Source organism: Tursiops truncatus, chromosome X (genome assembly GCF_011762595.2).
Source record: "Tursiops truncatus isolate mTurTru1 chromosome X, mTurTru1.mat.Y, whole genome shotgun sequence".
NCBI lineage: Eukaryota > Metazoa > Chordata > Mammalia > Artiodactyla > Delphinidae > Tursiops > Tursiops truncatus.
Window position 1 is genome coordinate 43,481,152 of NC_047055.1, and position 15,846 is coordinate 43,496,997.

At 47.4% G+C, this 15,846-nt stretch overlaps 1 protein-coding gene across 2 annotated transcripts in view; it reads right to left on the reverse strand.

Annotated features, from left to right (window-relative positions):
• Positions 1-4,929: 4,929 nt before the first annotated feature.
• The window catches only part of DRP2 (dystrophin related protein 2), a 46,410-nt gene continuing 35,493 nt past the window's right edge, over positions 4,930-15,846 (reverse strand). For both annotated transcript variants that reach the window (XM_019932250.2, XM_073798765.1), the window contains 10 exons: positions 15,547-15,704; positions 15,035-15,201; positions 13,051-13,162; positions 11,661-11,797; positions 11,274-11,339; positions 10,944-11,009; positions 9,911-10,054; positions 7,886-8,123; positions 6,597-6,717; positions 4,930-6,278 (listed from right to left, as the gene is read on the reverse strand). In XM_019932250.2, the coding sequence (XP_019787809.1) occupies positions 6,154-6,278; positions 6,597-6,717; positions 7,886-8,123; positions 9,911-10,054; positions 10,944-11,009; positions 11,274-11,339; positions 11,661-11,797; positions 13,051-13,162; positions 15,035-15,201; positions 15,547-15,704 (1,334 nt within the window). In that variant the 3' untranslated portion in view covers positions 4,930-6,153. The remainder of the gene's footprint in view (positions 6,279-6,596; positions 6,718-7,885; positions 8,124-9,910; positions 10,055-10,943; positions 11,010-11,273; positions 11,340-11,660; positions 11,798-13,050; positions 13,163-15,034; positions 15,202-15,546; positions 15,705-15,846) is intronic.

A 15,846-nucleotide genomic window follows, 5' to 3' on the forward strand; every position in this document is an offset into this window, starting at 1 on the left:
TTTTCTGGAAGTAGCCCAGCTAGACCCAGGTCTGGTCCCAATTGATGAAGTCGGTGCCACTCTAGGAAATGAACCCCCAAGATTTCTCTGCCACTTTTAGTTCTCTCATTCCAAGTTGAAGGTAGTAAGCCAAGGGCAGAGAAGGGGAAGTCAGTATGCATGGGCAGGGCCTATGGAGAAGGGATGAAGGCAGAAGGAATGCTGGGGACAAATGCAGGGAAGAAGTGGGTCTAAGGGCGAGAGACATGGACAAACAAAATGAAGCCAAGATTAGGAGAAAAGTTAGAGGATAGCTTGAAAACCAAGATGGTTTTTTGAAGTTTTTTTTTTCAGAAACCCAAAATTTAAAAGATGAGAAGAAAGAATAGGGAAAAGGACTTGTCAGAGGCAGAAGGTGGGGGAAGAGGCAGGGTTTGAAAAGAAGATAGACCTTTCCAGATGAAGGATGGCATAGGACTGGGGCAAAAACATAAAAAGTACCCTGGGGATGTGGCTGGAGAGACTGAGGCCGGAGAGAGTGGCACATAGACCACAGGTGGCATCCAGGGGTGAGAGAAGTAGAAGAGCCCTAGTCCAGCCTCTGTCCAATACTGTAGCCCAAGAGCAGCCAGAGCTCTGCTGAGAGGCAGTGGGGAAGGGAAGACAACGGGAAGGAGCAAATTCGTGTATCTGTGGTGCCCTTCTGTTCCCTCTACTACCACGTCTTGTAACCCTGGGTAACTGCTTCACCACTGCCCTCCAGTCACCCAAGGCTTGTTGCCGCCCTGACTCCCTCCCTCCCCCAACACACACACGTAATATATCATGAAGGTTTCCTTTTCTACAGCTCAGTGATTGTGACTTTGGCATGTTACAGAACTGCACTGTCCAATATGGTATCCACTAGCCATGTGTGGCTTTTGAGCACTTGACATATGGCTAGGCCAGCCTAGGCCAAATTGAGGTGTGTCTTTCCACATAGGCAAGGCTCAACTGCAGGTGGCCCCAGGCCTTGGCAGAATGCCCTGTGATCCTCCTGGAACCTGGGAAGACGGGCAATCTCACGAGGATTTGAGACAAGACCATTTCTCACCTCCCTGTTTTGAGGGAGGCTGTCATGGGGCAGTTTCTCATCTGCCTCCCTCATTCTGGTGAGCATGAGACTTTCTGCCTGCCTCCCCACTCCCCTGCCCTTGCCCCAGAGGGTCCAGCTGCAGGCCATAGAGCTGCTTAGCAGCGGTGTGGAGTTGGTACTCAGCAACATGGTGTCCTGCCATTCATGTTGCATGTCATCTGGCCCCTTTTGTTTCAGTGTCATCCTGTGCAACAGCGACATGGAACGGATCCCATTGCTGGTCTTGCTTTTGCTGTCTCTAAGTAATAAAGTGCCTGGATGTATGTGGGTTTCCTGTTCTTTTTTACCAGTTGAAATCTGTCAGCTTACTTGACAATTTCCAAGACTTAGTAAAAAAAGAAAGAATATAAAATATCTCAATAATGGTTTTATACTGATTACATGTTGAAATGATAATACTTTGCATATATTGGGTAAAACAAAATATTAGTAAAATTAATCTCACCTGTTTTTTACCTTTTTAATATGGCCGCTAGAAAATTTAAAATTGCATATGTGATTCACATTATATTTCTGTTGGACAGTGATGTTATAGATCAGTGAAGAAAGAAAAATTGGTGGTGGGGAGGAGGGACTGACAGGGTTTTATTTTGCCAGAAAATGGCATTAAAAAAAAAAAACTATCGCCACCAATTCACAGGGACATTTTAACACACACCCCCAAATATATAACCATAATCTCAGAATAAAGGATAGACTTTTAAATTGATTATATGTAACTTTATGGAAACTCACTGCATTGTCCAGATTTTTCTCTTAATGCTTTAGGCTGGTGAAAAATTCCTCAGATTGATGAGGATGGTGTTGAAGAACCATTGCTACAAAGAGCTCATCCCATGAGCTGATAACTAGCTAATTTGTGTGGGGCTTTGAGAGGCGACCAGTCCAGGTAACAGTGGTGGATGGGGCTAGTGGGGGGTGTCTTCTTGTCCTGTAGGTGTTGGACTCTTCTGGTGGCCTATGTTTTGCAGTGTTCCTGTGGCTTCTTGGCCCCACCCTCTTCTCCCACACCCAAATAAGGTAAAGATGTGGAGTGTCAGAGTCAAAGAGTGTAACCAGAGGAACCAAAGTAAACAAATACGAATTTATTCTTTTCAAAGCAGAATTTACGGGAAAGGGGAAAAGCACCACAGTGAGTGGCAAAGTTAACTAATTTGTCTCCAGCCCCGCCCCTTCATCCCAAACTTTTCTAGACTTGTGCGCGGCCCTTGCCACTTCCCCAAATCCCATCCTTGTGACCAGTCCTTGCAGCCAGTGAGCAGCATCGCAGGCTTCGGTCTGGCCTCAAGACTTCCCTGGGGACAGCAAGGACATTGAGCAGGTGCCCCTCCAAATGCGGCAGCTGTGGGAGGAGATGGAGACTGGGAGCTGAGCCCTGGCCTTGAGCCTTTCCCTCTCCCACAGTCATTGGTGTTTAAAGAACAAGAAGGAGCTGAAGTATTCCTTTGTTCTCAGGGCCAGATTTTGGAAGGAAGGCCCAGAGACAGAATTGCCCAGCTGAGCAGGTGAGTCTCCACAGCCCTAGGGCAGGGCCCCCACTTTCTCCTCCAGGACTGTTCATCTTAAGGTAGCTACTTTCTTGGTTATCTGTCACCTATGTCAAGGGAACTTTGATGAGAGTCTTGGCCTGAAATGGTCTCGGAGGTCGTGAGTCTGCCATTGAGAATGCCTCTTCAAGGAATGCTCTAGCCCAAAGCTGACTATGGAGCCCAGATCCCAAACACACACCTCAAGCATCATGGGTATTCCTTAAAATTCATCAGGAAGGAAACCATCTCCCAGGATTTGCCTCTGCTTGGCCTCAGGGTTTCGCATTACCATGGCCTGCCAGCCCAGCTCCTAAAGTACAACAAACTCAAACAGGTTTCTCTACAAGGAAATATCTCCAAACTTTGGGCCTGGAAGGAAATGGACATTTGAAGGTCTTTCCATTCTGGAGGGAAGGGTGCATATCCTCCTGGGTAGGACCCTCTCTAGGGAACCATACAACAAACAGCCTGATGTCCTCTAGCCAGTCAGCCTTCCTTAATAATTTCCCAGTCAACCTGACTCCACTCTGCTCTCACTAGAAGCAGAGGCACCCTCATAATGGTTTTTTGGCCTCTACCAGATTCTGTCGAGAATACATTACCTATCAATCCTAACTGTTCCCCGATACTATTTGACAACAGCCCCAGCAAACACATTCCTTATCGCTGATGCTAATCCCACAAGCCAGGGGTTTTCATTAGGTTGCCTACCCAGCAACTCCCTTCACCACCCTTCCAGTACGGGGCCAAAAACTACGCAGCATCACACACAATACCTCTAGGAGACAACATACACGACAGATGCTTAACAACATGCAACACATCTCCGTAAATCCCACCTTAATTTGAATTCACAGTGCCCAAAGACCCGTTTACCTCACTGTGGGAAAACTCTCCGCACATGCTGCAGTGACTATCACTGGACTCTCAAGCGATATACTCACCTTGGGCATCAAGGTAAACCCAGGACCACTAAGTGTCATTGACCCTGTTACTGAGAATTCAACTCTTGACTTGCTGCTTCAGTCTACCTATAGCACAAATCCTACATAACGAGATCTACGTCTTCTCTACCATGGCCTACTGCAGTTGCCACAGGCCCTCAACAGCCCAAGATCTCTCATGTGGAGTAGCAGTTAGGAAAAGGATTTTCCAGGACTTTCCTGGTAAGATTGTTTCATAACCTCTGCCCTCTTTACCAGCTGAGCAGGTAAGTCTCCACAGCCCTAGGACAGGGCCCACTTTCTCTTAGGCAGGCGTATGCCTCAAAGACCCTGAACTCTGTGTCCTAGAGCAAATTTTCTCTATACTATTCCTACCTACAATCTAGGCTCCTACAAATATAGCTCCCCCGCGCCCGACCCCAGTAACTGATGTCCAGGCTCTGTGTTTGATGCCCACCTGCCACCTGCTCACCATACATCACCAGTGCTCCTGCCCAGAGACCTCATGAGCTCTAAGGCAGATGTCATGATGAAGTCTGACACCCTGAACCTGTGGCTTAGTGCCCCCTGGTGATTCTAGAAGGAGGCAATCCTTGGCTTCTGGACCCAAGCCACTGCCTTCCCTGCCCAGCAGTAGATAAATCTACCTTCCCAGCAGTTCTACCCACTGGCCTACTGCTTGGTTATAAGACAGCACCCCAACCGTCTCACACCCTCCTGACCTTGGTATCAACTGCTACTTTCCTTAAGGCCCTGAGCCAGACTTAGAAACTGGAAGGGGCAAGAGGATGTACTCTGTGTCTTAGCCTGGCTATTTGTTCCTCCCTTTCTGCATGGGGTGAGTAGAGCTTGGATTTGTTCTATTTTGGCCTCTGAACCATTGTTTAGAGGAGCCCAGGAAGATTCACCCAAGGCCCACGTCTCCAGGGAACAAGGTGTGGAATGAATGAAGAGAGCAGAGTGACTCTTCCTGTTAGATTCCTCTGTGGCCACAGGCTTCTGTTGCTTTGGTCTTGAGGACAGCTCACCTCAAACATAAATGGAGAGACATCCTAGGGGAGCAGCCAGGAGGCATCTGTCTGTCCAACCAGAGGCTGGGACTAACAAAGAGCAAGGCAGAACATTAATACTTCAAGAGGTATTAGAATTTAATGTGTGAGTGAGGCCAGGGGAGTACTGATGTACAGTAGATATGTAGGATAGGTATGTATGTATATAAACTTAGGCAAATTAAGTCAATTGCAGGGTTCTAAGTTGTAAAGCTCCTTTTGGTAGAAAGCTGCCTCAGTGGGTTCTGACTCTGCTCAAAGTCCCCAAGCCCACCCCCCATCCCCCACCCCCACTATTTACTCTGAACAGTTTCTGGATAAAGGAATCATGGTGTATGTTGCCTAGGAAGACTTAGCTCAGTTTGAGGACTGGGTTCACCTTCCAGAGTTAGAAAGAATGGTTTTATGCAAAGGAAGGCCTTGCTGTTGTCTCTGTGGAAAGTGGCCAACTTCCTGATCTGTAGCCCGTGGATACTAGAAAAGGGCCGCTATTCAGGATGGCCTGTTGCATCTGCCTTCTGACTAGCTGGGGGATATCAGCCACCTCATCTGATTCAGCCTAAGAGAAAGAAGGGTCACAGCCTGAAAGGGTGTTGGGTGGTCACGCTCCTCCAGTCTAGAGGGTGGCTTCCCCTTCCTCACCCAAGGAGAAGACCCCCTTGCTGAGCAGCGGCTGGCCCTCCCCCAGGGCTGTGAAGGCCAACTAGAGAGCCAAGGGTGGCTTCAGCTGGGTTTCCAGAGCAACTCAGCTGGTCTCTGAGATGCTGAGGTTTTCAGGAAAGAGGAGGATCTGGGGAAAATATCTAAGCCCATAAGTATTTCTTTAATGTTTCCCAATATAAGGTGAAAATAGGAACCTGAATGAACTGTTTCCCCCCTTGAGAAAGGTCTGCCAGGGACTGAGGCAGAAGGAACTGAAGATATTCAAGGAGGAAACAGCATCTAGGTAGCATCGGGATGACTAGATCTATGCCTTTGAGCTGAAGTTATATGACACACGTTGCCCAGACTTTTTCAGGGGCACTTTGTGGGGGGAGCGGGAGTGTCTTCAGTGTCACCTCCCTGTGTTGGGCCAGAGAGTAGGGCTAAGTCCCGTGTGTTCACAGTGCTGGAGCCCTCGGGTCATTAGGCTCCCCCAAATCCATCATTCCATGGAGAATGGAAAGGGGCCAATGGGCACTGCTTCACTCTGCAAGGCAGCTTCTCTGCTCCCCATCTGAATGGCCTCCAAGTGCCATTAGCCTGGGCTGCAACAGAATTGTACTTAAGGGATTGATCTCAAACTTGAAGATTAAAGGGCACATTTCTAGAGTCAGAGGAATCATGCCTCTCCCTCCCCCGGCCCTCACACACCCACCTCGCATACCATCGAATCCCTGCTGCTGCCTGGAGCCCAGATAACTCCGGCTGAGGAATGTGGGGCCAGTGGGGACTGGAAAGGTTAGGTGAAGGCTGAGGGAAGGCTTTGACCAGAACTGGGAGAGGACTGTGGACTATAGGATGGGGATCTGGTTCCATCAGGAGGCCAGCAGAGTGTTGGTAGTCACATCAGAACTTCGCACACTGGGGAAGGCATGGCGGAGCTTCTCCATAATGTCTTCCAAGCACAGGCTGACATCTTGGCTCTTTGACCCCACATCATCTGAGTTGGAGAAGAAAGATGTGGGAAGAGAACTAGAAATTCCCTTATGAGGTCAAGGGGCTGAGGTAGGATGCTGCCGGCTGAAGGTGAACCTATAGCATTTGTATCTTCCCGGCACGATGCTTAGGTACATATGAGGTACTCGACATACATTTGTGGAATAAAATGAATGAATCAGTCAATAAGCCAATCATCCCTGACCCTAAGCTCAAAGCCATGAGGAGAAACCAGTCCCAGCCCTAGCAGAACCTTAGTCAGGAGACCTGGGGCAAGACAAAGCCATGGAGGAAGGGGTTGGGAGGGGCTGGGGGAACTCACCTGCAGCTTGAGTGTCTGGAGTAGTCTGTCCCTTCTCCTGGGGGTGACTGCCTTCTGACTGCTGCGGAGAGGAAGCCAGGGACGAGCCTGCAGAGCCATTGCCATCCGATTCAGTATGTGGCTAGCAAGAGGTAAGGCATGACTTAAGTGGCTTTGCCTTCCTGACCTTACTTTGACAGACTCCCGAGCTTAGAAAGGTCCTTAGAGACATCATGCCCATCCCTTTGCCCTGGGACTTTAAGAAGCTTTTGGTGGTGCCCCAAACAGTGGTTTCCCCTTTCACGAAACTTCTTAGAATATTTAATTACCCGCTTTGAATACCCGCTTCCTTCAACAACATGTATCAAAGGCTCCCAGTTCTTCTAAGGATACCATTGCCCCTAAATATCTCTTGCTGTCATTTCAGCTATAATTAAGCTATCTAGAACTCAATTCCCTCTGGAAATGTAGAGTTGCACACCTGATCCTTGGTGCATGACATAATATCATATGTTAAGACCTCCAGGAATTCATCTAGAGGCCATCCCTTGGAGGATCTGGGGAAGAGGCACAGTGTGGTATTACCTGGTATGGATAATGACAATAATTATTCATAAATTATTCATTTATGAAATGTTTATTATAGTCCTGGCATCATTCCAAATTGTTTAAATGTGTTATTTCATTTGACGTTCACCACAATTCCATGAAGTTGGTATATTTTTATCCCTGTTTTACAGATGAGGGAACTGGGGCTTAGTGAGGCTAAGTAACTTTCCTAACATCCCACAGCCACTAATCAGCAGCACTACACTCAAACTCAGGGCTGTCTAACTCCAGAACCACACTACATCCTATACACTACCTCTCAAAGAGGAAAGCGGCAAAAAGTAACAAGTGATCCCTTCACAGCAAAAATCTTCCTCTTGCCAAGCATGTCCAAACTCGCTTCTTTCCAGCAAACATCAAAGTAGCAAAGTCAACGTTTTGGATGATTCTTTGAACTTTGTTCTTTCAATACCAGATTCAAATGGGTTGTGGGGAAGTGAGCCCTCAAAAGCCCTCCCTGTGCCCTAGGCCCCACGGTGGCTTGAGAGTAAACACACAAGGATGGAATGGAAGCTAGGTACAAGAGAATTGGCCAAGCGATGTGATATAGCAGCCCATTCCTCCCCCCAAATTTCCTGATTGCTAGCCCAGTTCTCTTTAGAAAGTCTTCTAACAGCCACCTCCCAGGAGCAAGGAGCACCTCTCCCCGGCCCACCTGTGCTCGGAGGCTGCTCTGATTCTTCCCTTGGCCCCAGACTCACTTGCAGGAGCAGCTCCCTTAAGCGCTGCAGCTGGGACTCGAGTTGCTTGTTGTGGTCTTCAAGAATCTGCATGCGTGTCTCCAGGCGGCTCTTGTGCTGCCGAAGGATCCGGGCCTCAGCCAGCAGCTCCTCATTGCGGTGGTCCTGTGCCACCTCGGCAGAGCCCTCAGCCAGGGTGGGTGCCTCAGCAGCCTCCTCATGCTGCCACTTCAGGCGCCTCAGCTCCCCCTGGAGAATCCTGCCAAGGATGGAGAAGCCAAGGCCAATGACCTTCACAGGGTATCGACTGTCCAGGGCTCAGTGGCCCCTCATACCTAGGTGTGAGCAATCTCTTTGCTCTCCCATCCCCACCCCCACCCCAGCCCCCAAGCCGTGCTTTTTTTTTTTTTGGTCGCAGCATGTGGGATCCTAGCTCCCCGACCAGGGATCGAACCCATGCCCCGTGCAGTGCTGCAGCGGAAGTGTGGAGTCCCAACCACTGGACGGCCAGGGAAGTCCATCCCAGCCATGCTCTTGCTTGAATGGCCATATCCACTTCCTCTCCAACACATATATCATTTACTTTGCCATCATTAGGCCACAGAGCAGAGAGAGCTGACATTTCATATAACAAATGTCTCAGGGCTTTGATGTACTGCTTCGGGGATTAATTCTGACCTTAAAATCAGGCAGAAACACAGTCTGCAAATAAATGAGGCATTAGGGCCACTGACTCACCTACTCCATTTTTCGATTTTTAGATTCCAGGGGAAGACATAATATAAACAAAGGATCACCCATCTTTCCTCTTCTCTCTACTGCCCTCCTCTTTGACCCACTTTAAACACCCATGTTGAGTCATCAAGGAAACAGATTCCAAAGAGTTGGTCTTTGGAGGACATTACTGTTTTTTTCTTTTTTGCAACAGAATCACTCTCTCCCTAGTGTTTCCCAGGGCCTCCCCACCACTGCTCTAGTGCAGTGCTTCTCAAACTATCCATAGCAAAAAAACAGGGGGATTTTTTGATCCATCATGGATCAATACATGGTCTGAATGTGCATAGCTAGTACACAGCTCACGCCACACATGACTTGCTGCCCAAATTCAACAACACTCAACCTGGCCTATACCCAATTCAAAGAAGACAAGTCCACTAATTACGTGCGTGGATATTGTGGCCATGTCAAATTGCTATGAAAATTTCTAAAAGTTTACTCTCTATTTATGTATTTATCTTGTCTTGAACCAGTAACAAATACTTTGCAGATAGGCCCTGTTCTAAGGACTTGCTAATCCAAATACAGTCTGTAGGCCTGAGGCATGGGCATCCTTTAGGAGCTGGTTAGAAGTGCAGGAACTACGGCCCCACCCCAGACCTTCAAATCAGAATCTGCATTTCACCAAGCTTCCCAAGTGACTTGTATGCACACTAATGTTTGAGAATTACTTTTCTGGGGGTCGTTATTGATTCTACTACACACCCCCAAGGTGTCTTGGATGCTCCTCAGACTCCTGCTGCCCTCCATGCTTTACAGAGGTCAATGCCATCCCCATAATCTTCTTCACCTTCCCTCTTCCAGTCCTCAAATGCTCTATGCAGTATCATCCTCCTCTTATTACTTTCACTAAGTGATAAGGACCTCTTTCCATTTCCAACAACTGAAAGTTCCTTGAGGGCAGAGACATCATCTCTTCTGTATTCTCTATGTTTGCATTCTCTCTGCCTGTATCTGTTGGGTACTTGGAGATATTTGGGTTGAGTTAAAAAGATTCAAATAATTATTAGGATAGCTAGCTTTTATTGAACACTTCCAATAAGACAGACACTGGCTAACACATTATATGCCTGATCATTTGATCTTCACAAGTGACCTTAAGAGGTAGGTACTCTTATCATCATCCCCATTTTACAGATGAGGAAATGGAAGATCACAGAATATAAGTAACTTGTTCAAGGCCACATAGCTAGGATGTGGGAATTCAGGACTTGAATTAAGCCGTCTGACTCTAGAACCCACGCAGATCTGTGCCATTGCCACACCTACCGGTTCTCATCCTCTAAGTGGGCCAGGATCTTTTCGAGCTCCCCTTTGCTTTCAGTGGCCATGCTGCACGGAGCCTGCTGTCCAAAGGCTGGCTCCCGGTCTGTAATGGGGCTGGAGTGCCGCAGCAAGTACTGGTCCTCGTCTCTGTGTGGGGGTGGGGAGAGGAAAGAGGGGCCCAGGCATTGAACTAAGAAACAGCTCAGGGTGTGAGTTCTCAGCTCCCACCTCAAGCCCCAGGAGACACATGCTGGAGGATTCCCTCTCTAAGATACATAGAGAGGGGAAAAGCCATGTATTCAGGTTTAAGAGGGATAAAAGTGTTCAAAGGTGGCAGGGGTCATTGTTGGGGGTAGTAGGAGAGAGTGTTTTCAGGATGCCAAGACTCCTGGGTTCTACTTATAGTGACCTGGGAAACAATGAGCAGGTCACTATAACATCTGTGATGTTCCCCCACCCCACCCCCCTTCGCTTTCCCATCCCCAGGGGAATTGTGGCCTGCCTGAGTCCCAGTCCCAGGGCTGGATTTATCCGTGTAGCCAACAATTTCTAGGTCCTCTGAGGAGGCCGGGGACCTCCCTAGAGATGAAGGGCCCCTTCTCTGGGCTATAGCACCAAGGAATCTCTCTGGCCACACTTCAGTCAAGTCCCTGGTATCTCTGCAGGGTTGATGTGGCACTAGATGGGGCACTGGCATTTTGAGCATAAGATAATGGCTCATTTCTGCAACTTTAGTTGAGGGTATATTCTTCTTCCCTCAGAGTTAGGAATAAAAGGATGGGATCTTGCAACAGAAAGGGACCTTGGCAGATGGCAGGGAGGTAGTTCATCCTTCATTACCCTGCTCAGTTGATAGAGGGCAGACTGCTTCTCTCATTAAATACTGTGCCCAGAAAGCAGACTTCCTTCCTTGGGGTGTCAGGGACCCTATCCACACACACCCCACCTCCCACTGAGGATATACCCTCCCCGAGTAGTGGTAGAAAGATCCCAAAGGAGAGCTATTCCTGGCAAATATGTATCTGTGAAAACTCACATGCTGTCGTCTGGGGACAAGCTGTCATTAAAGAAGGAGCAATTTTGACTTTCCATCTCAGCAAGCCTAGGAAGAAAGAGCAGGAACAGAAGGGAAAACAGTATGTGAAGACTGCTTTCATCTCAAGGACTGTAATCCCACAGTAGGATAATCACGTTTGGGGGGCTGTCCCAATTCCCCCTCCCCTGCCCCAAACGTTAGGCCTCGCTGGCTGCTGCAAAGCCCACTGTGCATGTTCCCCTGGCCCTAACTTCATTGTCTTTGCCCCAACTGAAAACTCCTTTCCCCCTTGGACTCCTTACAATTCCCCTCCCCAAAACCTGGTGGTACCTGCTGGCAAAATGCTCAATGCGGGAGTGTGTGTCAGCGTGTGGCAACATCGGGGAAGAAGCTGGCCTAGAACAAAGCAGCAAAGACTCAGAAGACCAAAGACTGGGTAGCTGGGCAGCCTGTCTCCTCACCACCACCCTTCCACACCCCGCAACACCACCACCAAATTAGGGAGCTCCCAAGAGCTGATGGGAACAAGATACAGAGACTGGATTCTAGTCTGTTTCTCAGGTCAGATTCCTGGTCAGGCCCCAGCTGAACTGCCCTGTCACTAGTTGGGTTTGCCCTGGAAGACTGCCCTAGCCCATGTGAGACTCAGCCCCTTCACAGCACATCCCTAGGCTCAATGAGGATGCCTGCAGCCCCTGCTCAGCTACCGGTACTCACGTCTCACTGTAGTCAGCCTCCAGCACTGATTGCACAGGCAGATAACCTCGCTGAGGGTGTTTGCTGAAATAATGCTTTGAGCGGAATTTGTTCTTTAAGGTAGTGGCAAAGTCCCTCATGTTCTCACTGGATGTGGTCTGGGAGGAGACAAGATAGAGGGACTCACCCTAATGGGCTATTCTAGGGAGGTGTGGCCACTCCCCTGGAGCACGGACCATGACTGGTAGTCCACTCTTGTTCATATTTACCACACCTCGCTCCTAGAAAAAGATCTAGAAGGATACATGTCAAACTGTGAACACTGCTTGCCTCAGGGAAGTTAGACTTGAGGGGTGGGGAACGCACTGAGGAGAAAAAGGGACTTTGTTTTATACTTTAAACACCTCTATATAATTTAAATCTTTTACATGATCGTATATTTGTTAACTTTTAAATATCTTTTACATAAATTCTAGGGATGTAGAAGATGAGCAGGAGCTAGACAATTATCAGTCTACCATCTCTAGCCAGTTTCCCATGTATGACGTTAATAATGTTTATTTTAAAATGATAATAAAAGAAAAATAAAGGTCAAGGTCACTGCTTCCATTGGGTCACACATGTTTCTGTGTCAACAGAACTTGGAGAAGAGATGACAGCTCAGGGAGATGGATTATGGAGATGGGGAGGTAAGATGGGAGAGAGCAGTGGGGGGAGCTGGGGATATGCTTGGGACGTTGGGAGAATGTGTGCGGAGAGAGGAATAAAGGAGTTTAGGGAGCAGAGTCAGCTCAGGAAGCTAAGCCTGGAGGTCTGAGTCCTGAACATAGCAGAGGAGAAATTCTGTGGCTGGAGTTCAGGGATGCTGGGCTCAGGAGGCTATGAAGGGCACAGTTTCCAATGAAAGCCCAGTTGATTTTGGGGACCCAGGTAAAGAGCATACCCCCTTTTCACGCAAGAGACTGAGTAATGAAGTTGAGCACAAACTTTGGTATTGACTAGAAGGGATGGAAGCAATGACAAGGTAGCAGGTGAAGACCAGGGGACAGAAACAATCCAGGAAGCTAAGCAGGAAAAACTAAATTGAGCGATCGAAGGCTAGTCACCTGTAACTGCCTTGCTGTCTCTATTTTTTCCTGAGACTTCTCTCTGCAGGAGTATAGTGAGTGTCTTTTAGATGGCCAAGAATGTCCTGGGGTGCTACAGCCAGCTACCGCCCCGGTGAGGGTGAGGGACAAGCTCTGCTAGAAGGACAGCCCTGGATCCCCCAAATTGGTCAATCACCAGGCCTGTTTGGAGGATGCTCCCCAACGGAGAGCAGAATACAGTGAGCTAATGCTGGACAAAATGGATCAAGCACCCAGAAGCTGAGAGTTGCCTGCCCCTCCCGCCCAGCCCAGAGGCTCCATACCGGGGTGTAATACTCCATGATGGGATAATGAAGCTTGTTGCCCTTGCTGGCCCTGCCTGTCAGGAAGCAGGTCTGGCAGATGTCCACGTTAAATTGTTTCAGACTCCGATACCTTGGGGAAAGGAGAGGTGGTAGGAAACAGGATGCAATGTACTATAATGACCTCCCCCTCCCCCAAACATCCAAATATACACATACATTAAAAGGGGGTGAGGCATGGAACCATAACCTCCTATACGCGGAGCACTTAACCTCCTATGCATAGCAGTGATAGAGTCCTCACTAGATAACTAGTCTTACTCCAGAGACCACAAATCTCCATGAAATCACATGCTCAGAATCCCAGGAAGTTCGGGAAGTAGCCCTGTCTCACCATCATTTTTAAAAGGAAGGGTGGGATAAACAACAAGCTCCTACTGTATAGCAGAGGGAACTATATTCAATATCCTATGATAAACCATAATGGAAAAGAATATAAATATATATATATATATATATGTGTAACTGCAGTAGAAATTAACACAACATTGTAAATCAACTATACTTCAATGAAAAAAATAAAAAATAAAAGGGAGGTTGGGACGGGGTAAAGAGCTCATTATATCAAATAACCTTCTAAACAAAGGTGGCCTGAAAGGGTCCAGTTTCACAGGTATGACCACCTTCCTTGGAGAAGGCACACTTTCAATATGAAAACAACTGATTCTATCAGCCGTGGGCAAGTTGGCTAAAAATTATTCCCCAAAGTTATTTATAATAATAACTCTATTATGACTGAATATAGACTAGCCCTTAAGATCCAATTCCAAAACCTGATTGGACTGCGCAGACCTAATAGCATAGCATGGTGAAATGTCTAGACTTAGAACAGTCAGAGGATCTGATATCTTATCCTGGAGCTACACTAGCCAGAAGTGTGAACTCCACCTCTGTGCCTCATTTGCTTATAAAAAGCAGGGTGGTTGTAAAGAGAGTATGTGCTAGTGCTTTAAAGTGGTAAAAACAAGCATTTTATGATGAAAGCCAAATTCAGGGTAGCGGCTACCTTTGTGGGGACAGGAGGGAAATATAATCAAGGAAACGTCAAATATATTGTTTTATATATTATATAAAATATGTATATAATATATAAATTCGTAGATATATAAATATATTATATAATATATATAAATATATTGTAAAATATTGTTTGTTTCTTCAGCTTGATGGTGGGTGCCCACCATGGGGCGCTGGAGCCTGCTCATACAAGCTCACGAGAGCTGGTTGTTAAAATTTCAGGAATTTTCCAAGCCAGTTGTTAAATATAGCCATTATTTAAAAATTAAATTGTATAAACTCACAATTAAGCAAATGGTATTAAAAACAAAGGTAATAAATACTCAAACTCATCACTTCTTATTTCACTATTATCTATGCTCTCGAGGTTGTCTACATCTGTTATACCTGGTGGTGGAAATACTATAAATGGTGTGCAACTGTATGTCTCTTCCTGACCTCCTATGGGTAGCCTGACACTGGCCACAGTGGGAGTATTTACATCATGGAAATTAGCCAATGCTATATCACGTTTCTCTTTTGCTCTCTAGAGAGTAGCACATTTGCCAGCACACATTTTGGTGCGTAGGTGTTCTCATATGTCAGGATGCTGGGGCTTCCGGGTTCTACTTAATGCTCCCTGAGAAACAATGAACAAATTACTTCCCTTTCTGTGCTGTTCTCCCACCCCACCCCCTTTTGCTTCTCTATACATTTTTATAGGTCTGAATACTTCATAACACAACTAACAGAAAAAAATTTCATCATTTTTGAGTTTTTTAAAAGTTAAACATTCTGCAGTAGAAAGGATTATAACAGTATATCACAACATACAATAGATTAATTGTAATTATATAATTATGTAATGCCCTGTTTTGCAATGTATGGTTTATATGTAACATGGCCTATTTATTATTAGTATCACTCCAGCAGGTATTGCTTTCCCTACCTGAAACCTTTGATGGGGCACTGCCTACAGATAGAGCACTTGGTCTGATGCTTCACTTGTTCAGCAATGGTGACCCGATGCAGAACAGCCAGCCACACCATGGACTGGGGCTCCAAGTTGACCCATTCCAGGAACTGTGCAACTTCAATGACTGGCTTCCCAGTGCTCTAGAGAAACAAGAAGCCCAGTAGTGATGTCTGAGGCCCAGTGTCTTGTGCCCAGAATGGCAGCCCTCAGGGGAGGAGGAGAAACAGCAAGACCTGGTTGGACTCTGGGTTAGACTGTTCTCCAGAGGTGTCCACCTTCTACCCTGTCCTAGTTGACCTGGTGCCTTCCCCTCAGGACTCTGACCCTAAAAGCCCAGAGAACCCTCTGCCCTGTCGCTCCAGCCCAACAAACTCCCTTGCATCTGAGTACTTCAGATCAAAAGCCCAGCTCTCAGTCCTCCCTCCCTTCTTCCCACCGTCTGTCCCATCATTCCTCCTTTCCTCCCTCCCCAGTTCCATACTCACAAAACGGAAGCAACTACGGACGCTGGGCTCCACGTTGCTGCCCCCAAAGGCCGCCACTTCCCCCAGCTGACGGGGCACCTGAATGGCTTCATGAAGCAGGACACCAAGGTGGCGTTGGTCACACTGGCTGCCTGAGTTGGCCACTTGGCTGAAGAGGTCTGCTGGCCCCACCGTAAGTCATGGCCAAGCCCGATACAGGAATGGCCAGAGAATTGGTGTGGGGAGAAAGAACAGAAAAAGAAGACAGGGAAAGAGCACATTGACTTAGCTAATGACTTTTGAAATTGGAATACCTAAAGG